The sequence below is a fragment of the Diadema antillarum genome, unplaced genomic scaffold (assembly GCF_040938485.1).
Source record: "Diadema antillarum isolate AM-2024a unplaced genomic scaffold, OU_Dant_1.0 seq00000876_RagTag, whole genome shotgun sequence".
NCBI classification, from domain to species: domain Eukaryota; kingdom Metazoa; phylum Echinodermata; class Echinoidea; order Diadematoida; family Diadematidae; genus Diadema; species Diadema antillarum.
The window spans coordinates 138,978-164,930 of record NW_027271740.1 but is presented as its reverse complement, the minus strand read 5'-3'; the positions used below and the strand labels follow the sequence as shown (position 1 = coordinate 164,930).

The following is a 25,953-nucleotide window of genomic DNA, read 5'->3' as shown; positions in this document are numbered from 1 at the left end:
ACACATTTAGAATTTAGACTTATACTGATATTTATACTCTTGTGTTCTGTTTTCATTAAACCTAATTAGGTCACTGACTCATGCTTGTTACAATCCCGGCTTCGCGATTGTTCATTATCAACAGGAAAACATTTTTGTGTTGTGGACTATAGCATCACTGCAATGTTATCAGTTGATATTCTTAACTACATTGATTAAATCATTCGGTTTGCACAACGGCGTTTATTATATGATAACAATATTATTCCTCATGGTGTATTGTGACGTAGGTGGCCTTATACCTTATCAAAGTTCGCAATACTAATAGCAGACTCATACCCATGCACATCATAACATTACGGAGTCGATAGAATAGACGTAACCCAAAAATGGTTGGGCGATATTTTCCCCAGTCAAACGCAGTCATGTGTTGCTCAGCCAAAGGAAACGAGAGATTAAAGCACCCATCATACCTCAAACAAAACCGACCTACACGTTCACACACATATTTCACATATGTGCATACGCATGTTCACCCTCAATTATCACCTTACAGCAAGCCTCACAGTATCCCTCGGGAAGTTCACAACAGCGAGCTACATGGCCTAATAACCAATGTATATGATTAGTATGGTAGTAATAACATTTATCAACATTAAAATACATTAGGAGAGTGAAACAGAGCATGCTAGGATGTAAAATACTCTTACTTTGTAGTAAGTTATCAAAAAAATGTGACACTGAAATGAAGGCTTATGATGCTTTAGGAAAGCAAAGGCCATGTCACATGTATATCAAAGACTCCATGACAAATGAAGAAGAAATGGACAGAGTCGGTTTTATTCTGTAGAATCGTGAGCATTTCATTGTACGGAATCAAGGGTGAGTCAGAGGAGCATGAAGATATCATAATGAAACGCCGTCAGGAGGACTATATTTCGTGGCAAATAATTGTTTTATTTAAAGAAACAAAGATCACGATACATCTGTTGATCGTGGTCGATCAGGAAATGGAACTCTTGTAAAATGAAATAGGAAAGATCATCCTTGACTGAAGGCATGACATAGGAAGACCACTTCATACATACTTGTCAAGAATTTTATCCACTCATATTCAACGTGTCAAAAGAAATGTCATTACTCTTTCAAACAGAATATTCGTTTCCGATGACATCCACAAATATCTTGCCCGACAAAGTAATAGAACAATATCATACGTAAACATCAATTGGCACAATGAATTAATGAAATCATGCCTCATATGATAAGTCATACATCAAACAACCATTGCATCGGCATTATAAGTAAAGGTCAATTTAATGTACCGAATACGGCTGTTAGTCAACAAAAATTTCAGCTTCACGAATGAAGAATAAATTTGTACCATATTAAAAGAAATGACTTCAATCTATATACCTTTTGTGTATCATGTATGTGACAGTATTATAATATTACTTCTAATCATTGGAAACGATGTTGTTACAGACACAATAATGGCCTTTTACAGTATCGACGGTGGTGGGATGAATGGTGCATTTACATAGAATAACGGAGAGCGTCCCTAAGATTTCATAGTAGGCTTTCACATTAGTTACATTGTAAATGTGTTGTAACATAAACAACGTATTTGATACTTCCGCTTTTGCCAAATGTGTTCCATGACAGGCTCATGCCCTGTACATTGACGGTATCCACTTTGCTTCAGCACTTCCTGCTGTATTTTTGCTGTAGCGCCAACAAACGAATCAACAAAATACTACACGGTGGCTGTTTATTTAGTCATGGTCAATCTTTCTCGACCAGATACGGGTCTTGACATAATACAATGAGTTGTGAGTTCGTCATAGTTCCTTCAGCGTTTATCTATTTCGTACGGTGATTTCATGCTCTACTTAGAGATTGCTATGTGGCGAGTGTCTAGATATTCAATAAACAAATCTGTTGACTCTTTGTCTCTCAAAATTGAACGTCTCTGGATCGAAGCTTCTCGGGAAGGAATGAATGACTTGGAAAGAACTCTGGAGAAATGTGATAAAGAATTTTTTTGTCGTGAATTGATATAATCCGACGTATTCAAGTTTAGGTCTGGCTGGCACTAATGACGGGGTATATAGTGTGAGCTAAGATTGCTTTTTTATCGTGTTTATTAGAGAGAATTTCGTCAGTATGATATATTACTTAGTATTCAGTCACCCAGTCCGATGCGATCTGATCTGAGCATCAGACCTCCTCTAGGAGTAGCATCCACGTGAAAGCGGAGCTCTATGTTCAAGATAACTTTAGTAGACATAGAGGAATCCGACAAGAAGAATGAAATAGAAGTGTCATTATAGTTGGTCATGAAATAACAAGGTTTAATATAAAAGTTTCATGAAGAATTGACGTTGGTATAACAATCTCGTATTGGTTCAAAAGCAAAATAGTTCAAAATAATGCTTTTTGGTGTTTAATTCAACGACTGCAATCCCTTTCTCATAGGAATCATGGTTGCTTAGTGTGTACAACTCTGCCATAAATTGGTTCTAGGGATACATGATACTCATATTACTTTCGTTCAGAGAAAGAGATTGAATGAAGATCTGTGATCAGATGTCAGATGAAAATGTGACTTGAGAATGAAGACATCACCACATCATCTGTTTTGTGTCCGATTGAGACCTTATCATCATTGGAAAACAATATTTCAAACGTCAAAATTGCATAGCTTTCTTCATTTAAACCTGATTTATTAAGGCAGAATTGGAAATTAAGTGGCATTTGCATGGTAACCACCCAGCAAGGATGCTGAAGCTCTGGCTGTGAATCCTCGCTATTAAAAGTTGTCCATTTCCGTTCATCACTGATTAATTCCAGGGGCCGTTTCCGTTCATCACCGAATAATTCCTGAGGTCTTTCCGAGCTGAAAACATCCTTACCGCATCAATAGATGGTTTACTTGGCAGTTTTGCTGGGTGTAATGGTTTCCATTACTTTGTTTGAATTCTCATCTTTTCGTCGTTCTATTTCAGGAATAGTTTAAGCAAACTTATTTCAGGTGCAATGAATTGGTGACAGATAGATTAAATCGCAGAGTGCCAGGTTCTGATAATTATGTCGAAATCCGTGTCACATCAGTCGATATTATTTCAGCAGTCATTTTGGAATCTGAGTACAATCGAATGTCTTCTTTATAGTATATTACAAAACATGTTTCTTTACACATACACGTGTATGTCATTCGTCCATTTTCGGCTGATTATACTGTTCCTTGGGTGACTATGCTTTGTGGTCTAGAAAAGAAACATGCCGTACGATACACCATCATATTCGTCGTCGGTGTTCAGCGATCTTGTGGCGCTGTTTGTCTTCACAGGCACGTAAGGATAACCTGGTGGGGGCGGGGCTACGAGGGCGCCCTTTCCTAAGAAACTGAAGAGCCTTCCGAGCTGTCTTCTCAAGAAGAGACGAATCTGGCAAGGTCATGAAAGGTAGAGACAAGCACATTAATGTATATTACGAAATAGATATTAATGATTGAGCTATGGTTGATATAATGGCGTTAAATATGATAATGGGCAAGATAATTACCATAATAATTTGAAACCGAAGCTTACACTACAAGCGAAGTTAAACATGAAACCATGGAGCTATAGAATACTAAATGTAGTATAGCTCCTTGATGAGACCGACCATATCAAAGATCTTGATAGTAAAAATCAATTTGACATCCAGGCGTTCCATTGTATATATAACTTTGTAGATGTAACAATCGTGGATACTGGATTTATTTTGTTAAAATAGTTGTGATGGAACCATAACGGCATTCATGCACCTGTCATTAACATTAAGCCTTCTGTATGGCGGTTTAGCTAAAAAGAAAGGAGACACATAGGCCATTGTATCCCTCAATAGTGTGTGTATATAGGGGTATTCGAGACAATACAACGGAGACAAGCTAGAATATTGACTTGACTCTATACATTTTTCAAAGAAGAACGTCGATATAGTAGGTGACATTAAGGTCAAGATGTTAAAGAAATCATCATACACACGATACAGATTGTCAGACTGTATCACTTTAAAAAGAACATGCTATTACACACTAACATTTTTAACGGTTTCTTTGCGTCCTTATGCTGTGGTGTTTCCTTATCATCAAGGCGGGGGCAATTGGCGTGCAGCGTGATTGACTAGCATTTTGATTGCTCTTGAAAGTGTGCCATATGCGCCTGGAACGTACATGAAAACAACTGTAGGGACAGGACCAGTAACTTTGAAGAACAAACGTTGTTTATCGACATATTTTTAGCGTTATGGCAATAGACCTACTGCGGGCAAAAGGTCGAGCAGTTGGGCCTGGGGCAATGCGATGGCGGAGCATGATACACAAATGATTTTGTTGGATTGTATGATGAATGTCTTAGAATTTCGGTTTCATCATGCGTCCTCTGACAAAAGCATCCAAATTCACTATTCCAAATGGCCTTAAGAAAGCAATGTATACATAATATATATATATATATATATATACATATATATTTTTTTTTGGGGGGGGGGGGGGGGCGGGGGAACTCAGAGATACACGAGTTTCTTACAAAATTCAATTTGCGAAGACGAGAAGACCCATGCTAAATCTGTACTTGTTGAAGGTGTTTATCATAATTGAGCACTGAATGCGAATAAATCATCAAAAATAACATATCTATCTCTATATTTTCTATATATACAAATAGCAATATTCATTAAGTTGCAAGAAGTGTCAGATTTACAAATCGATGACCGATCTTTAATAGCATTTTTCCTTCTCTTTGTTTTTGATCAATTTCGTTTAATACTTTAAAAAGTAATTTACATACTTTTTTGCTAAAGTTTTCTCTCTCTTATATTACCACATGTTTTCCTCTCTGACTAAATCTATGTAGTGTAAAGACGACCTTCAACTCCGTTTGTATACCCTAGAGTATATTTCTGGCGTTTGTACTTATAATGAGTAATGACTGCGCAGGGCCTTCACCTTTTTTTTTTTTTCAAAGGGGGGGGGGGGGTGCGTTTATATTTCTGGTTCCACTTCCGGATATCATGAGCTAACAAACAAACAAACAAACAAACAGCAAAGCCTTCAGCGCAATTTTCTGATTCCACTTCCTGTTTTTTTTTTTCAGCTGACAAGCAAAAAAAAAAAAAAAAAGACACACAAAAAAACTCCAAAAAACAAAAGAACAAAAAAGGCCTATTACCCCCGCACTATTTTGTGCGTGCATACTTCTTAAGTAAAACTTCTTTTTTTTTTTGGTTAGGTCTGAAGGGGGGGGGGGTGCATAAACGCACCCCCCCCCCCCCATGATTGAGGTGGATTCTTACCCTTTTGCAGAGTGTCATTCGTCTCGTATCGGGTCTTCTTCCCCTCCTCAGGGAGCCTCCATCATCGTCGTCATCTCCCCCTCTGACGTCACTATGGAACCTGACATGTTTCGTTCTGCCAGGCCTCATAGGTCCAGAACGCTCTTCCTGTTCCTCCTCCTTGGAATCCCTTTCCGGATTTGTGCGGTCGGGGTCGGTCAAATCATCCCTGTCATCCGGGGTAGGTTTACCCGTGGACTCCCCGCTCTGTGCATCCAGACTGTTCTCGGGCTTGGTCTTGGCCAACTCTTTACAGTTGCAATTGGAGTTGTTTTCGTTGCATTGCATACAATTAGTCTCAGTAAGGACGACTTTATCACCGTCGAGTCCAGTGCTTTCCCCGCTAAGCTGAAGAGTCACCTTAGTGAAAGCTTGCTTTACTTTCCCCATGATTTGTTGTTGTTTTTCCTCCAATGAGCCAACAAAAGGACACAGAAAATCTCTTCCTAGATGTAGGCACGTTGTATTTGAGCAGATCAGATGAGAAGTTACATTTTTACGCGTTATATCACTGGTGAAAATGAATACAATAATGTTTCTTTCACGGCTAAATGTTCTCCTTCATTGTTTCTCCATCGTTCTTGATTATTTTCCGGATTTTAACGGCACAAGACAAGTGTGAGCAGAATGACGAAAACATGAGGTATTCTATAAACGCTCCCACTCTCAGTCATTGTTCAAGAAGCAGTTTCTAGCAGCAAAATAATTCCCACTGGATCGCTTGCAAACATGCGGCTAACAAACAAACCATGATATCATACATGTACAGGCGATGTAGACCATACAGCTCCTGGAAAGTGTAATCAACTCAACGGAAGTTTGATGGCTCCCCCACGTTTGTGTGTCACGACCTCCTGGCGGCGATTTGTGACAACCTTCACCGATTGTTTCAGCGATGATCAATGGCAGCACAAAGAGTGGCAAGGTTTACCGGAAACTCTCCAGAACTTTCGTCATAGCAATGACCTGTAGGAACAAGTTGAGTGATAATCGGTGTTTGAAAAAGACCTTGACAATGCTCAGGATATTAAACGACCATATGGTGAAAAACAAACATCAAACTTCAACTAAAATGAACGAAACATTTATGTCAATCAAATCAAACGTTATGTCAGTTTAACAATTTCGACTTTTTACGTGATTCTCCAGTTTCAATCTTTTTTTTTCTGTCGTCGTGAAAACACAATAATCATGAAATCATAGCCCTCACATCCTGTCTTCCAAGATAATAATGTAACATGTCTCAACATTGTTGCTAGGACAGGAAAGCCTCCTGGAAATTGAATGCTTTATAAGTGACTAGAAACATTTGCTACGAAAGTACTTATTAGTTTATGCGAAGGATTGTCTGAATTAACAATGCATTGATTTTGCTACGATGGGTATAATTATAGTCGAGAAAAGTTTGTTTATAAAACATTTGAAATTGTGTTTCTGAGAGCAGATATTGAGACAGACGGCAAACTATGTTGTTGTTGTCGTTTTCAAACGTTTAAGTTTTGTTTGTTTTATTTTCTGTCTTGTTTTTGTGCATGATGATGAATATGAACCTTCCTGGGAGGATTTATTGCAAGGCAATGGTTCTTGAGTCGAGCGCACCCTCCCTATGGTATGTATGGCACATTGTGAAAGGCTGCAGGAATCGCGACGTCACAAGCCTCGATCAACTCACTTTAATTGATTTGAGTCCACGTCTGAATAGTGTCACTACTTGGGATTCTCAGGAAAGCTTTCTTACGTCCTCCAACATAATGAGATGCAATCTTCCCATTCCATGATTTATGCAATTTAGAATAAAGAGGGATTCTTCACCAGTATAAGCTTTATCATCTCATCTTAACGATTTTATTTTCTTACAGGAAACTGGAAAGCATCCTCAATAATTTTGTGTCCATGGAAAATTAACAATTCTTTGGCTTAGGAATGACTGAGACGCAGCAGACACGTCTTTCGACTAAAGATAAAACAATGAAGAAGCTTTTTATTACTTTATTTGTGCGGGGGTCTACAAACATCCACAAACCCCTCACATTTATTGGAGCTTTAAAAAAAAAGTCTGTCTCTCGTATCACTAACAAATGTTTACATAATCGCTGCACAAGGTTCTCGGACTTTCTGTATAGCCCCAAACAGATGCCGACTTTGAACGAATAGTTAGGATAGACATTTATTACATGTATTTAAATTCAATCTGTGATTTTATTTTTTTTTTCAATCTTCTTTGTCAGAAGCAGGGCATACTGGGCATCTGAAAACACTTTCAAATAATCATCATGTAAACATTAGCACATAGCACTATCTAAAGAAAGACGTAGAGGACCACTTCCATGCGACAAGATGTCGGTCTAATTGGGGAAATGAACGGGACTTCTCGGCAGGGCCTAAAGCCGTCACTTCCATATAGCAAGTAACCAGCCCATGAAATGTCACGTAACGTTATTCCCGTTACATATATAGAAACACCGGCATCTGAAATGCATGTATAGGCCTGCTATGCTTCCCGGGGATTAGGGATATAATATAAATAAAGCAATGCTATACCCTGGATGCTTTACGGAAATGAGATTGTTTTTTTTTTCCCCCTCTGATACAATTAGTGAGTGTGTAGGTCCCTGTGGTTTTTACTTAGGGTCTGTTTGTATGTGTCTATGCATACATATATATATATATATATATATATATATATATATGTATATATATATATATATATATATATATATATATATGCTGGTACATTGTGTGATGCTGATAATTATAAGGTACCATACGCTTTCGTCATCTTGGGAGCGCATAATAGGCCTATTATGCGCTCCCATAATGATGACAAGAGATATAGCATAATACCAGCTGGATTGGTTGAAGCTCGACTCTTGGTCTTCTTCAGCTTTATTGTCTGTACACAAACATGGCTTGATAAAGAAATTCCCACAACCTAAGACCTCTTGTGTATATATATGTATATATATATATATATATATATATATATATATATATATACATATATATATATATATATAAATGTATAAATAAATAAATATATATATATATATATATATATATATATATATATATATATATGTATATATAAGATTATATTTGATGGGGGGAGGTGTATCGGAGTTACGCTATTTATGCTTTTGGTGTATTCTCATTATCAAGGATTTCTCCTGCAGACTAACTTTAGTGACTGCATGATTGCGTTTGGTTTGTCAGGACAGGTGTGGCTATATCAAATTTCAAAAATCCTGACTTCCAGCCTCATAATGTATAATAATGCTTAACCCTATAGTGTCAGGGACTTTGGACAGTGTGTACAACACTATGGAGTATTGTTGTTTTTTTCACTTGTCATTCAAAGCACACTACGGGATGAGACAGGGGGGAAATGATAATAAAGCTTGGAGAAATAACATTGGACCTCGACGCATAATTCAATAAAGTGAATGAACAAATCTTTTCTTGTCTGTTTAATCTTTTTAGATACCTCTCAACAGACTTATTCAAACAAGGGATCCCAGAGTTGCTCCTAACATGGTACTCCGTGCACCATTTTTCAGTTGAGTGTATACCTAATTGTCATTTTAGATATTGCGTACTCATGTATTACATGGCTTGAAGACTCGTGTGGAATACAAACGCAAGTTCCGTAAACACTTCGCCCTTTCGCGTAAATATGACCCGTACTTGAAACCCATCAAATCTTTATTTGCATAATTCTTAACCTTTGGGATTCACTCTCCAACCCTGCAATAAGCTGATTCTATTTGTACTTAACAATCTTATACGACGTAAACTGGTAATTGAAACCACTCCGTATAGTCACGTACCCCACTCAGCACGAAATTGGATTAAGCCACCATGCTCTACAAATTCTGAGACCAAAATGAGTGGCGATGTGAAAAAGAAGCAACGTTATAATCGTTTATAGATTATGATAATAGTTGTTGTGCATCAAGAACACCTTATGGAAATTATATCAAAGAATGTCACGCTATATAGTACTGAAAACGATTTTGATACCATGTGAAAGGAAAAATGTAAAGTTAATAACCCCAAATGCCATCTATACATTGTTGAATACTTTTCATCAATGAAGCATAAACGCATAGATTCAGTCTATCACGTTTATATCGTATACTCAAAGCCGCCACTGTGGATACCTTTTTCAAACACGAACGACGACTCAATAATATCTGCCCGCATTTTCTACATGCCGAACTAGGAGCAGTTCACTTCGTGTTATGTGATGAGTGAATCTTGCTCCAAATGATTATTATATATATTTTGTCATGTATATCGTTGTATGTGTAATTTGCCTGAAGTCAACTTTATGCCTGACCGAGTATTACCCTTTTCCAATGTACTTGTGCGAAGCAAATCTGATGGTATAAAAATGCAAAGAAAAGACAAATTTAGTGTGTACATCCCAGGTAAGCATTTCATGCAAGCATTCCCCATTCATGTACATTGTGTGTGTGTGTGTATATATATATATATGTGTGTGTGTGTGTGTGTGTGTGTGTGTGTGTGTGTGTGTGTGTGTTTTGTGTGTGTGCTTCCCCATTTCAGTCCTGGGGGTGTTTCATAAAGCTGTTCGTAAAGTTACGAACAACTTACGAGCGACTGGTGATCAGTTCTTGTGCTGAATTATGGAAATTCTGATAAGTATAGCACATCCCAACTGATCACCAGTCGCTCGTAAGTTGTTCGTAACTTTACGAACAGCTTTATGAAACAGGGCCCTGATCTCATTTAGCAATTCGTTTACTCTTCCCTACTTATTCATGTATCACATGGGCCAAGTCATCAATATGAGATACAAAAAGTGCGTCCCGTAGCAACTACAGTTCTTCGAAGGAAGTTGCGAAGTTGGCAAAAGTTAAACCGATGAGATTTCGTCTTTGCAGACACAGAAAACAGGGTTGGTTTCAGGCACAATTCTGATGCGATTTTGGTGTCTAATGTTGTTTACTTCTGAGGATCGTACTGTGCCAACTTCAATCTTGCTACGTAATGTAGACATCATGTCACAATGTTTACTCTGTGTCGTAATGATATAGTCTTATGTGAGCGGTTTGATCTATACTCAAGGGAACGATAAAAGATGGTTGCAAAGTGGGAAGTCATAGAAATCCACATAATAACGAAGAACTAAAATCTTCTTCTTCTTCTTCTTCCGATAAAGTGCTGCCCTCAAATGGTCGAGGATGAACTTATGCATACTCGCATGATGTCATACTGACGAGGGAATAACTTGTCATTTACTCTAAGACTTCAATATAAACTGTATAGTCATGTGAGTGCATTGTGGAATGTAAAGAGTAAAAAGGGTAACAGTAAAAGAATGAACGAAGTTATACATACGACTCTAACCAGCCTTATTCTCAAGACTTTTCCACAAAACTATGTGTCAAGTACCAAGTCCATTTTATACACTAAGATAGGTCCTATATATATACTTACCATGATGTTCTGAAACAGGTTGCAAGCCTTCGTTCCGCAGCGTGAAATCAGATTAAAATCCACCAGTTGAGAGCGTAAACTTCCCTGGTATAAAGTGTGACGGAGTTTTCAAGTAAAAAAGCCAAACAACGCCGAGGTTTCTGTTACGTGAGGAGACCCGTTGTTTGAAAGCTTTGTCTCAAAGTAAGCAGCGACTAAAGTAATACCCCCGCTATAGCTTCACCTAGCTCAGGGATTCACCCAACCTATTGTAGAAGCTGAAATGCCCCTAGCCATAAACAGACATAAAGTATGTGCACTCAAACTGCTCCGCGTTTTCGAAGGTTAAACAAAAACCGCATACTCCCACAGATCAGCAAAGTTCGTGGGCTCGTCAAGAATGACTGCTTACGTACACATATTTCTGGCGCAATTTCAAGTGTATTCATCTTCTATATCATTAAAATGCGATTTTTAAATACTATTTAATTGTACATTTCATGCTGTGTATACTCAGTCGGTTTCCTGTCTCATAGGAATGTAGAAGTCTTCAGAAAAATAAGAAAAAATAATAATTGTAACAGGGAATCAATCACGTGGATGATGAAAACAAGTATAAGCTCCAAGAAACCACTTCGAGATTACACACGTCGTGAGGATTACATAATGCATTTTTTCATTACATGTATAAGATATTAATTGCATATTGTTCTTAAAATATCAAATTAAAAAAAAATCAGCTACAGCAATTGCATAAGTCTGTGAAGACCAGTGAATACAACTTTGAATGATTGCTTTATAGGCTTTTGCTGCTGGACTAGAGGCTATGCAACATGCCTTGTCAGGTGTAATTTTGATTCCTATCACTGAGAGCCGGATGCAAGAGTGTTATGTCATTTTACTAACATTATCAAACTGCCGGATTCAACTTTTAGATTGTTAAAATCATACACACTGATAAAAATGAAGAAGGTTCCCTATCGTCTGAAAAGTAGCAAAGGGAAGTAATCAATTACAAAATATGGAGTACCGAGGCATTTGGTGATTTGAGATCAATCTGTTATATTGCATAATGTTTCATCATCTAATTTTGTATTGTCTTATCTAAATAATTGATACCATGTCTCAGGTATAGATGGTAAATACCACTCACACCAGTATAGATTTAAGGCTTTGATAAATCTGCTTTAGTAATGTGGTGAATTTATCACGTTATGGAGGGGATCAACAAAGCTATAGCGCATTTTGTATACCTCCATCGTTTCAATAAAAATTATTTATTCATATATAATATTTATATACGCACAAAAGTTTGCTGAGCTTTCGTAAGAACCAATGTATGTGTACGCCTCAGTCCAATTTCTTTCAACTATATGCATCCAACAATGCGGCACCGCGTACGTTCGGGAGCCAGGGAACTATTTCTCACATTATATACATATATATATACATATACATATATATATATATATATATATATATATATATATATATATATATTGGTTCTTACAAAACCTCAGCAAACTTTTCTGCGTGTATTAATGGCCTTTCTCGAAGCTTTAAATGTATGCGTTTTAGTTAGGCATTCAATTCATTCATGCACGTGGGTCACGGACGCCTAACATATAAAAAACAAATGATCATTTTGAAACGAAGTGATATCGTGTAATCATAATGGTACACGTATAAGACACGATAAAATTAATCGTAGGTTTACTGATGACATCATCATTCAGATCGGGGAAGAATGTCTTAACCCGCGCTTACATTGCTTTATCCCAAACTGTGTCTTCAAGACCTGTCGAGGAAACTCCTGTTGTTATATTACAGCAAGTTATCTCACAATTGACATATATAATTAAAGAATACATCTAAGAATTTGTTCCTACACATTCTTGTGCGAAGGTGCGTTAACCATATTCTATAGATTCAAATTATTGGTATTAATATTCTTTCAAGAGAAAGGAATAGAACTTGTCTTAATTTGAACTTACAATTAATTTCGTCATGCTATTTTGAAGAGATTTTGTATGTTCTTATAGCCAAGTGTTGTATTGAGATCACTTTGCACGCTTTTTTGATGATTGCTTTACCTACGTGGTTTTCCTCACACTTGATTATTTCTGAATCAGAGATGAGACCAACAATCAAGTGACACATTTATAAAGTAATATACAAGTATTCCAGCCGAAGATGATTTTCGTGGTAATTTCTCCACAGCTGCTTAGGTTTTGATGCGCTATAAATATTCGTTTTCACCCGCTTATGGAAGTGATCATTGCTGCTTTGTGATGATTTTGCGTTATCTGGATTTGGAAAGAAATGAAATAAAAAAATGGATGATTACATATTTGCTGAAAATGAGTGTTTTGCACACTTTGGTGATTTTGTGGAAATCTAAATTCATTCCCTTCTTACGTTATCTCTCCCATTCTTACGTATATATATATATATATTCTTTTTTTTTTTTAGATTTCCAGATGTATATTTCCCATTCCTCGTTGTGTAAGAAAGACAATTGAAACTACCACGAATATAAACGTAATCGTGCATTGAAAAAAGGTAGTGCGTGCATTTGTGTGTTTACAACATAATATAATATTTTGTAATCTTTTGTCAGACGCTTTAACTTTTTGTCAGAAGACATAGGTTGTCACAGTACACCTGACTTTTTTTTTCTCTCTGAGTATACAATCATGTAGGCCTATATTATAACGTTGACAGTATTCAAATGTTTACATGTCTAATCATATTACAAGGCTAACCATAGCTAGTTAGATGTAGACGGATATAGGAAGAGATTTAGGAAGAGAAAACTACAACGGTGGGAGATAGGTAATAACTATGTAGGCCTACCTATTTGAAAGAATGAATGACAATGGTTAGCTGAGACTATTATCGATCGATCTTGCTAACCGATCAACCATGATCAAACACAAAAGGCTGGACATTGGAAAGGCCTGTCGGATTTCGAGGGCTGTTCAACAAAATTCTAAAGAACCAATGTTTCTCCATTACCCCAGGTTCCAGTTAACATCGCCAAGTCTGCGGGCCCGTATTCAAGTCTACTGCGCTTCAATGGATTGGGTCTGTTGTTGTTTGGTGTTTTTCGTTGTTTGTGTCTATTTGTGTCCCTGATGGCCCTAACTCCAGGAAAGACACAAGAAACAAATTCATCAGTTCTTTAAAGCGCCTATGCCCTTCAAAGGCTTTGAGAAGAGTGTGACACGATACGACTCACAGACTTTGGGGTTAGCGGCCTTGCAAGTCCTACGTCGAGTATCTTGATGGGAGACACGAGAAAACTGTATAGTATTTGACACAACACGAAGTGTCATTCAGTCCCACACCATACTCCTACACTGCTGATGCCTCATGATAGGTGTGACTGGCTTAATATGGAACCCATTTTACATCACAATAATGTCCCTTTGACGAAAAAAGAAGAAGAAGAAAAGACTGCAAAGATCCGACATCATAGGGTTTTATTCAGTGACATTGATTGTTACTCTCTCTCTCCCTCTCTCTCTCTGAAAGAAACCTAATGCTTTAAGTAGTGGTTCAGTATTTTCATAAGTATGATACTAAATAGCTGTTCAAAATGCATTCCTTTTTCGATAATGTCAATCTCAGCAAGATTCAATTGCTAATCCATTCGTTATATCAGTATATTTTGTTTTGAGGTATTGATAGTGATATGCGTTCTTTGCTTGGTGTAAAACGAGTTTCAAACTTTTTAGAAGTATCTGAGGAGAACTTTCATTGAGTTTAGAGATATTCACGCTGTCCTCTTTATTGTCGAAACATTGTGTACTGTGAACGCTCATTAAAATCGGTATGATTCTTATTGACTCCTTGTTACTTATTGATCACATGCACCAATTGTCAATCTGAGCTTAGTGGAGTAAATTTTGTTCGAAAACAACCGACCCTTTGCCTCTCAGCCGATATGGTATTAATATTTCATTCGAATGCAAGAAGAGTACAGTCAAATATTGTTGCGTAAAACATATATTCACAATAAGAATGGTTAGCGAGGGATTAAGACTCGCTGCAGATTGATTGACTTGTATCTGTTGAGATTATGGTGGCATTGATTTATCGATGACCTTTGCGCCTCACACGTGGATCTTATAATGATGTCATGTTTTAGACTGGGTTCATTACAAAATCAGAGTGACGTTTACACAAATAGTCCACTGGTGTTTACATTGTCCGCGATGTGTAAAGCATAGACCAGGCACTGATTCCCATATTTTACCCACAATGCACTTCACGGGTGAAAAGGCGTGTCTGTGATCATTAGCATATTCATATTCAACTTCCTATATGTACGTTAGTCCTCGTATATAAGAAAGTATTGTTGGCTCGTCAAACAAAAATTGATCCTTTGCGTAATTTCAGAACGTTAACACCAAATATGTCACATTACGTCACTCCAGTGAGACTTCTTTCTCCTTTTTTTAAATGTGTTTTGATTTACCTATAGCTCTCATTGACGAACTGGATCCAGGTTCTTAATGCCTATCCTGCTATTGTCAATATATTGTACAGAAGCAAGAACATTCACAATGTGAATCTGATGGTTATATTAGTGTAAGATTTACAACCACCGGAATCCTTAGTGGTTTGTAAACAGACTGAATTATGGGTGCAAACATATCATGAAATTAAACTTGAAATAGAATTTATAAAATCAGTATGTTACATATTGTCATCAAGCAAGGAAATGGTGCATTCTATGTCTTACAGCAATTAAGCCTCGGACCAGGGTGTACCTTACCGAGTAAGTTCAGGTAATGGTTTATATTTCTTATAATAAGAACGATACACGATTAGCTGCCCATTTGCTAAACTTATCATGCCTACAATGTAAAAACTATTCTGAAGCCACTATCGTCAAGCATTTGCTTTTTTGTTTTGATGATGGTCTCCTGTATTTCTGTTATGTTTAAAGTTGGTTGATTGTCTTTAGAACGGCAGGAAAATGTGATTCTTAAGTTTGCATATAATATGCATATAAAAGATCAAACACCTGCTCGTCTTCATTTTGTATTATCATGGAATAATGTTGGACATTTTAGCTATAATCGCTTACCAGTTTCGTTACTGTTGATTCAAGCAATATTGTACTCAACAGCTTTGTTTAATTGACTTTGTGTTGCATTTATATGAAAAGAGGAATACAGAAATAAAGTTAATCAATCAATTATTTAAGTCTTGCATATACACCTTGTGCTATATGTGATGATATGCAGGATATGAATTATGTTTAAAAAATTGTGTTTTCAATGTTATTTCAGTGACCAGCTACTTCACACATACATATTTACAGAACACAAAAATATCAGTGCTTCAAAACGAAGCAAATGGATCTATTGATAGCATGCCGTTACGAGGTGACATTATTACTTTGATTATCACGAACATCAACGGCGAGTAAAGCACAAGAAGTAGATGTAGAAGTAGCAGCATGATATCAGGAAGGAGTAAAGTAGCAGAAACCACAGAATTGCGCATAACTTGCCCTTTCACTGTTTTAATATGATAAGGTGTTATAGTAAATGTTTATTACGTTATACTTCTTATTTCACGAATGCATTTTTCATTGTCTCCGTATTTGAAGCTGGCTTCGAGAGTGAGCCAAAATATAACACAAGAGATACAAGAGAGTCATATTTCTTTAGTCTTCACCACCTCACCTCCCCCCCCCCCCAACACACACACACACACACACACACACGCACACACACCGTTCATATCTATGTCCTCTGTATACCAAACTCTGTTGTAGTTGGTTCTCTTTTCGTGTTTTCTTCCTGTTGGCCCCGGCAGTCACCACCGCCACAGGTGGCCTTCTAGGGACACATTGAGGGCCGTGAACTTCACCGACCCAGTAGAGCGAGGAATGTCGTTCCTTGTCCCCGAGGACCAACTACCAATAGGTGGGTCGCCGATCCCGGAAAGGCAAAGTTTTCCATGAAGCCCTGCTTTTGCAAAGCCATCATACCGGGCGAGCGAGAATACAATTCATTTTGTTTACTCGGGCAACACACCATTCTTTTCAGAGATTTTACCCGCGTTGTTCCTTCACGTAACTCCAATGCAGTGGCGTACCAGTCACTACGAAACCGAACGACAAAAGCTACGCGATAAAGCTTAATACATGTAGTAAAATCGCAGAAAATGAACTACGACTCAACCACAAGTAAAAGAATGCGCCGTTCCTACAAATAGGTCTACGTCAGCTCTTCTGAACATTCGGATCTTACGAATGTTAAACGTCCAGTATTCAACTCCTGCACAGCATACAGTAGTCCACATAGGACTACACGGAGGGACCAATGAGTTGGAGGTAAGCCGGCGTACTTATGGTTTCACACGGGTTATCAAAGTCTTTACCTGGTCTACCATTCGTATGACATGATACCATAAACCTGAAAAGGTGGTCAGTTATTTACAAAGTAAAGTTCAACTATTATGATTAATGTACATGCAAGGAGTTTTACTATGCAGCGATGCTTGAGAGCAACATTGGGTCATGCATTCGCTGTAAGACCATAAAACTTGCAAGCGGGCACTTTCAGGTTATTCTGTACTTCGCTCTCTTTGAATTGAAGGGTAAACCTACAGCGAACGCGTTTTACAAAAGACGTATTACTGTAAGCTATTGTATTGTAACCTCACTGTCTGCATTTTCCATTGTTATGGGATCTTACTCTTTAAGTACAGATAGGTCTGATCTTAGTACATCGTATTGTAGTATACATGCAGGGGATGTCGAAAGTACACTTTTATCCTGTGTCTAAATTTTCAAAATGATATTTATACTTGTACCATGTTCGCCTGTTCGACATGCATTGTGTACTCATTCATTTGAAGTTACATTATATATATATATATATGTTTTTTGTATATACATGTACATATTTACTAATTTAGGGGGAATTTATGCTACTAGTACATTTCTGAAACTGTAAGATTTGTAGTATGCGAAGGGTTCACTCTGAGAATTTCTGGAAAGTATCAAAACGGCCCTTAATGCCCCTTAATGCTCTGTTCCTTACTGTTCAAGGGCCTGATACAGTGTGTATCATGTACAACATGTGATATGTCTCTTTGGTTCGTCTCTTTCTATATGGCATTGGCGTAAAGGTATATGATCGAACATGTTTAGACACGACGGCGCGGCGTTGTTGAAGATAATATAAAGTTTTGGTACCTCAAAAGTTTCCCTGAGTTTCCTTGTCTTAGTTTGTGTTTCAGGTTAAAGTACCTTTCATACAACTAACACTGTGAGACTTACTCGCCCCAAAGTGCTCTCATGTCTTAGTAATCATGCAAAAATGGTTTCGTACCAGAGCAGAGCAAGCTCTGAAAAATTCGAACGAGCCGTTAGTTTGACTCGACGCGGTACCGCGACAATCAATATACACGTATTGTACGAAACCATTATTGCATAATTACTAAGACATGAGAGCACTTTGGGGCGAGTAAGTCTCACAGTGTTATGAATGGTACTTTAGCCTGAAACACAAACTAAGACAAGGAAACTCAGGGAAACTTTTGAGGTACCAAAACTTTATATTATCTTTAACAGAAGAACAATCTTGTATTGGGCTTTGCTATCTAACTGTGTGGCATAATGTTCCGATACGTACCAAACCTTTCAAAACTAAACTTAATTTATATGTACTTCTATGTCGCCTGTTTGATTTAATCAACTTTTACAATACAGAGAGGCAAGCTCTGCTTATTCATCTGCACACCATTCCCCATACAATCAAACATCACCAATTACGCTGTAAGATACTAGATAATAGATATCATATTCTATCTCTAGACGTATAATACTCGACACCAGTATCACAGCTATAGGCCAACATGAGCCTACCATATGGTGGGGCCTACACTCCAAATGATAAATGTGTTAAGTTTGAAGGATGCAGTAATTGCATAGACACCCTCTCATCGACATGTTGGAGTGCTGGTGTTCAGAAAGACGCCAATTATTCTTATGGCATCAATCTTTTCACGAGACAAGAATAAGTATATTGCTTAACCAAGTGTATAATTCCTACCTTTGCAATCTGAATCTGATAGTGATGAATATTACTCACCCACTTTAAAGGTCGTCATATTTAATTTGTGCAGTAAGGGATTACAAGCATACACTGGGTTAGAATGATGGATAAGCGCCCATTTTATACACTGAAGTAGTATGGGCATGATGAATATCATTACTTCAGGTGTTGCGGAGTCAAGCTCGTATGTCGAACTTTATTCTTGTCAAACACATCGGCAATGTAAATAACAAAGTACTCCCTGAACATCCCATTATCTGTAAATATTTTGCGTTGTATAGATACGTGTTTATGGAAAAGAAATAAAATTATCCCCTTCACATAGCAGATGATGGTTTAAATCATCTGAAGAGCATTTAACCTCCATACATGAAATGATATATGTCTCTCTGCCTAACGCTAACCCTCGTCTTCCATGAATTGTCATTTGATTGTAATTTCCCTTTTCTTTCTCCTTTCACTAGTTTACTCCAGCCTTCTGGCAAGCGTCTACCATCAGAGAGGCTAAGACGAAAAGGTTGTCTTGGATCTAGGAACTATTTGAGTTTTTGTGTTTCCAAGGATACGCGTTGTTCCATGCTGAGTACGGGTTCTAGAAACAAGAAGCCACGGGGGCACTAGACTGACGAAAATTGGGCCATGTTTGCTCTTTGTATCAAGATAAAGAGCTACAGGTAGACCGGTAAAGGTGTCCTCCAACAGAGACGACGCATTAGTCAAAAATAACTATAGAAGCTTATCGATGGACTTTGAACTTATATAACACACCCAAACTCGCCAACTGGTAGACGTGATCCTGGTAAGTTCATTCCAGGTGCTGAGTTTAAGACGTGACAGCTAGGAGGTATCATGGGAACGAAGCCAAGGCCAGAAGGCCAGGCAAGCGGGTCGGCCGACGACTCCAAAGCACACAAGAAGAAGGGACTCTGGATCCTTAGATTGGCTCGCAAACGCAAACGCAGAACGGCCTCCCAAGAGCAGCTGTACACGGTGAACCAAAACTTTAGGACCACCGAAGAGGTCGGGGATGACGTGGTGAACGAGCCGCACAATCACCAGCTGGATCACAGGATGGCAGACGCTGATATCGTCGTGGTCGACAAGGGAGCTAAAGACCCTGGCGAGCCAAGTGAGGGCTCCACGAATAGCGGTCCAAACAAACACACTGGGGAGGACAAGAAAAAGATGCTAGGCTCGGCAATCAAATTTTTCAAAAAGTCTTTCAGATCGACAAAACGACGAAAAAAGGGCGATTTCTCAAAGCTTGCTGAGTCAACTGATGATCTTGTGGAATGTGAGCCGTCAACATCTAAAGACAATGAGAAATCGGAAAGGAAAGACGCTTCCCTCACCAACAATGATGAGACAAAGGGGAAGAAACGCTGCAAGGGCAAGGACTACGTGCGGTTTGGAGAAACCATGGATGACGACGACAAGGAGAACATTGATATGGTCATCGATGAGGACGTTGCCATGAAACACAGAGATAACACAGAGTCGACTTCCGACACGAAGACAAAGAAGAAGAAATCAGCTCGAAAGAGAGTAACAAAGGTTAGTGAATTTGTGTTGACTGCGTCAGAATCAGTGGCAAAGCATTGTTAAAGTTGTAAAGAAAAATAATTGAAAGATACCGGATTATGCTTTACATGACAAACCTACCTTTTGAAATCAACCTAAATTTACCTACAATCGCCTGTATCTCGTGCCATAATATTCGATGGTTTTCTATATACTCTGCGTGCATGTAACTGAAATGGAAACTAAATTTACAATTTTGTTACAAAGTCTATCAGACAGACCAGCTGATACGAAGACTTTGTTTGATTTCAGTGCTGCTAAAGGGCAAATTGATATAAGAAATCCCTGTGAAATGAAAAGCAGAGACAGCACTGATTGAAATCAGTGGTATGTATTTAATTGCTGTGAGTGTTGTTTCTTATATACATTTATTTCTCAAGTAACTCTCGGAGAACTACTACAACGTTACTCTCACCTCCATGACTGTGAGAATGAGTATGTTGCTTTGTGTACATTTATACGTGCTTTCAACAGTAAATATAACCTAAATTGCTGAATAAGTAGAGGTTCTTTGATCGATTTGCTACAATACTGTTGTGACGTGAATTACATCAACTTATATCGACATTGTCCTACAATGATACTGCCTTGGATGAAACATAACAGTGCGACATGGCATATTAAAGTCAACAGCTATTTTTTATGGGCCTACATCATCACTACAAACGTAATCAAAAGTGTTGCACTATGACCCTTGCTCTACCTTAGTCAACATTGAAATCACGTGATTATACTCAGCAATCTCATCATACAGATAAGAGTATTGACACATTAATGGTAACAGACAAAGCACAGTAAAGGATGGCATGTAAACAAATCCATGCTCAATATTCATCTTTACCCGCAAAGAGCCCATGTTAATGATGTACGACTTAAATAAGGGTTCCACCTCTTTGGTTTTAATCTATATACACTGATGAAATGGATCATGCTTCCCGTAACTGGAATTAGATATGATTTCAAGGAGCAGCCGAAGTGGTTTATCAAACAATCTTGTAGAATTTGTGCTCATCCCACTTAAACTTGCTAGCAATGACTGTCACTATGTTTCAATTGAGTGTAGGATATGGCAAGGAACAAAAGAGCATACAAGCCCTAAGTGGTTCTGGGTGCGGACAAGTTACATTAACACATTTCGCCCATGCATTGTGATTTGGGCTTATTTCATGGACGATGATACATCTGCTGCATTAGGCCTATCTATCGATTGCAGTTCTGAGTACTAGTATCGGCATCATAATCGATAATCCTCGCGGACGAGCCCCCACCCTTTCCCCAACAAAGAATAGCAAGCTATGCTTTTTTCTGTGATATGAAAGCAAACATTACGTACCACATACAAAATACTGATTTAAATTCGTAGTCGTTCTCAAAGGAATTATATTGACAGAAGAATAACCGACCGTAGGCACATTGAGTAGTCCCATGAAATTTCACTGAATTAACCTATATACAAATTTGTACATCATGCTTTTATGATTAATTGTCAGCCCTTAGTTCTTCATAAAAGAACATAATTTACATAAACTACACATGCTTCATCAGAGTAATCGTAATACGACAATTCTAAAACTAATTCGTGAAGATTTTCCTTTTTTCCAAAATGCCATTTGCATATTTGCATAATCGAATTCATAAGCCGAATTGTGAATTGACGCATATTCTTTATTTGTTTCTATATCATATTTCTTCCAATTTTCTCTCCCTCTTAGGCTGGCAAAAAGACTGGGAAAATGTTCGGCGTCGGAATGATTCAGATTGGACGGAATTTGCAGTACCTCTCTCCTATCCCCACACCACATGTCTTCTCAGAGTATAACGAAGCAGCGAAAAACAGAACTCCTGGCGCTAGCAAACCGAAGAAGCCCACTTACAAATACACTGCTAAAGCACCACCTGCAAATCCGTACGCGTTTGTGTAGGACGGAATGATGTACTTTTTCTTCCGTCAAGGACCGTCTGCAGTGTTAAAACCATTCCGGGATCATTCAAAATGTTGCTTTCAACCGCAAATGTTTGTATGATTAGTATAATCTTAAAAAAAAACAACAACACTTTTTTGTGTCATACACAAGAAATGTTTCTGTGACGTTTGTACGCATGATATGAGATGCGGCACTATTGGAATGGTCAAAACAAAGCGGTCAATATTTATTGAGCATTTTATTATGTGTATGGTTCACCAGACCTTGATGACAGTAACTAGGGTCCTTATAGGGTAGAAACAAGGACTCAAACTCTTCCTCAGTGTCTGCTTTCTGTTCCCGGATACGGTGGCGGATCCAGAGGGGGGGGGGGGGGGGGGGGGGGGGGACGCAACTGGCGCACGCCCCCATTAATTTTCGTTAAAAACAAAGAAAATTAAAAGAAAAAAAAAAGAATGAAATGAAACCCGGAAGTCGCACCAGAAATATTAGTCACGCCCCCCCCCCCCCCCCCCCTTTACAGAATTCCTGGATCCGCCCCTGGGATAGGTGTTTAACCCTGATTACAAGTAATGAAGAAATTCCGGTATCTATCATTTAGGGTATGGTAAGCGGGGTGATGAAAGAATTTGGTGAACATTCGCATTTGATTCGTGGACATATTGTAAAATCCATATTCAAATAATATCAGTTCCTCAGGCAGCCTCTTTCCGGTGAGTCAAGTCCAGATGTTCACTTTCCCACTTTAGCCCTTTTCGATACCTTAAGTTACTCCAGACTTTATCGGAGTTGAAGGTGTTGTATGAATAGAAGAACGAGTCTCATTGGACCTCATTTCATAAATTCACACCCCCCCCCCCCCCGATATCAACGTGTTTCGTTCATCTATAGTGTGAATTTCTTGCTTTGCTTTAAAAAGCCATTTATCTCCCAAGATTAGAATTGTACTTAATCGGGAGAAGAAGAATGACAGCAGTAATTTCAAAGCAAAACCCCACAAAATGAGGGTATACCTTGAAGCTTTCAATGCAACTCAATAACACGTCTTAGGACTTTCAGTATAATGTAAACATTGGCAATGTGGTGAAAACTGAGAATCATCGCTATACTGATCGTAAAAATCTCACGCCGGGCTTTTCTGCCCGGAGAGAGGTACGAACTATTACGTCATGCTCAGCTCGTCATTGTGTTTGTTGTCTTTGATTTTTAGCTGTCTTTCTAGGTATAAAAGTGTAAACAATTTTGATTCTGCGCAACGTTTACTCGGCCTGTCACTTCTAATTAATAGAATATTAATCGATAAACCACTGGTCAATCAATAAGCTAAAGTGTGATTGCTAGCACAAAGAACATCCAGGGAAATGTTTGGGATGGTTTCATTCTAAAGAACTGTACCACCAAGGAGGTGTCACTTCCTTGGTACTGGTTATCAGAGACGCAAAGTTTTCCAGATGATGTGATATTCTCCTGCTGCATTCGAAGAATTAACATTCTGTGCGTATCGTTTCTGAGAGAACTTTAATAAGCAGATTTATATAGATTTCTGAGGTATACAAGGACGTCTGAGTGCACCGCCCTAAAAGGGGTATACAAACCTCAGTACTGGTGGAGCCAAATCCTATGCACCCTTCGGCAACAATCGTTATCCTGCAAACCCAGTGCTAGGTCCAACTTAGCAAAAAGTGTGTACTGGACCAATCTGACAAAAGAAATGTGATCGAACGGGGCATGTAGGTTTATGGTTCATGACAAGGCAGTTGGCTTTGAAGCGGCCATGGATTTGAATACGTTAACGATGCATTCTGTCTAGAAAAGTGCAAAAGTCAATGTGCAGCAAGGTCTATATCATATGTCGCTCAATATTTGATTTCTTTAAACTGAAATGAATTTCGATAATCATACACACAATGTATATAATATCGTTATCATTAACATTCTATTGCAGCTTTTACATAAAGTATTGTCTGCGGAGCATTTGGAATTAGGAGAGATTTGGAGATAAAACAAGATTTATTTCTCTTAAGTGCCGAGTGTGGCACGGTGTAGTAATCTTTGATATTTGGAAACTGTACATACATTAACGAAAGTTCTACAGAAGTGGATGTGCGTTACATCTTCTGTTGTTTTTTAAACGTTGATATCAAAGTTGCTAGATGCTTATGCCTTCCTATCATGACAACATTGCTGTCTTCCATGTATTATGTTCGAATGTATCCGGTACTGTAAAAAGTCGTTTAGCGCTGAAGACTGTGTTGCGTGACTTGCTAATAGCTTGTAGTTGTAAAAGAAAACGACCGCACTGTGTCTTTGAGTTGGCAGACAGCTGTATATGCTTTCTTGAAATCTTTTAGCCCTCAGCGGAAAAGTTTTCAATGTCGTCCCGATGGAATTAAAACTGGGATGAAAGTTGCTGGTAATACTCCATGTGGCCCAGCAATCAATAATGAGCTCCGAGAAGATTTAAGAGCTGGATTTCTGGTTTTATTGATCCCCTTCGGAGATATTGTCAGGGTCACAGGGTTATCTTTAAAGGATCTTTTACCTGTCTGCTTGTCTCTTTGTTCTAAATGCAACGTGTATAAACTCAAAGTTTAAACTTTTCTTCTTGCCGTCCCTGACAGACAAGTAGAGCTGGGGTTTGTGTCCAGAATATAGTCTTTTCTCGTGCAATGCGTAGATGTTGAAGGACAATGAAATTGCCAGACAATATATATGATTAAATGATATTCTCTGAATTGCTCTGAATTTAGCAGTTATCGTGTATTCCTTGTGTTTGTCCGTGAAGTCTTCTGCCAAGATTACCAAAACCGTCTCTTATTCTGTGTTTATGAACATTTCTATGTTATTGTCATTATTATCACACCTACAGTTGCTACTACTACTATACCACTACTGTAATATTGTTGTTGATGATAATGATAATGATAATAATAATACAAATGTAATAATTATAATAACATTATTATTGTTACAACTATAATTGTTATTATTACTGTTATTATTATCATTATTATCATCATCATCATTATGACGATAACAACAATACGGTACATAGTATCATCGTCCTTAATTGCCACCCATGGGCCCTGTTTTATGAAGAGTTGATATTGATTATGTAGTTGATTTCAACTGTAAGTATATTTAAAATCGATTTTATCTTTTGATAAAATGGGTCCCACGTAAGCTAGAATATAATTAGAATCACAAGCAACAGGTCTTGTGAGATTGCAGAGAACCACGCCCTTTTTTTCTTCAGCGCGCGCTTCTTACCATTGTTCAATGGCGCGCGTCTCTACCGCGTATACATCCCTCACATGGTAACGTGATTGTGACAAAATAAAGACGCCCATGATGTCACTCCTCACGAACCATGGCAAGCAAAATTCGTCTCAGAAACATTGTCACCATGCGCCAAATTATTATCCGCACAAGTCTTGGCAGCAGCTGATTGAAAACACATACTTTCAGAGAAATAACACATCAAATTACAAAGTCTCTGCGGTCATAGTTCCGGGTAATTCATTCAGTGCAGGACCTGACAAAGACTAAAAGTACAGGAAATA

The 25,953-nt window shown here is 38.1% G+C and overlaps 2 protein-coding genes across 2 annotated transcripts; one reads left to right on the top strand and one right to left on the bottom strand.

Moving 5' to 3' along the window:
* Nucleotides 1-2,382: 2,382 nt before the first annotated feature.
* LOC139740725 (uncharacterized) lies at nt 2,383-11,037 on the bottom strand. The gene is made up of 3 exons (XM_071651292.1): nt 10,822-11,037; nt 5,320-6,324; nt 2,383-3,428 (listed from the first exon to the last, which is right to left on the bottom strand). Exons 2-3 carry the CDS (start codon nt 5,746-5,748, stop codon nt 3,249-3,251), a joined length of 609 nt encoding a protein of 202 aa, XP_071507393.1. The 5' UTR covers nt 5,749-6,324; nt 10,822-11,037; the 3' UTR covers nt 2,383-3,248.
* A 5,658-nt stretch (nt 11,038-16,695) lies between these two features.
* On the top strand, nt 16,696-22,466 carry LOC139740724 (uncharacterized). Its single transcript, XM_071651291.1, has 3 exons — nt 16,696-17,155; nt 19,349-20,438; nt 22,178-22,466. Exons 2-3 carry the CDS (start codon nt 19,734-19,736, stop codon nt 22,385-22,387), a joined length of 915 nt encoding a protein of 304 aa, XP_071507392.1. The 5' UTR covers nt 16,696-17,155; nt 19,349-19,733; the 3' UTR covers nt 22,388-22,466.
* The last annotated feature ends 3,487 nt before the right edge of the window (nt 22,467-25,953 follow it).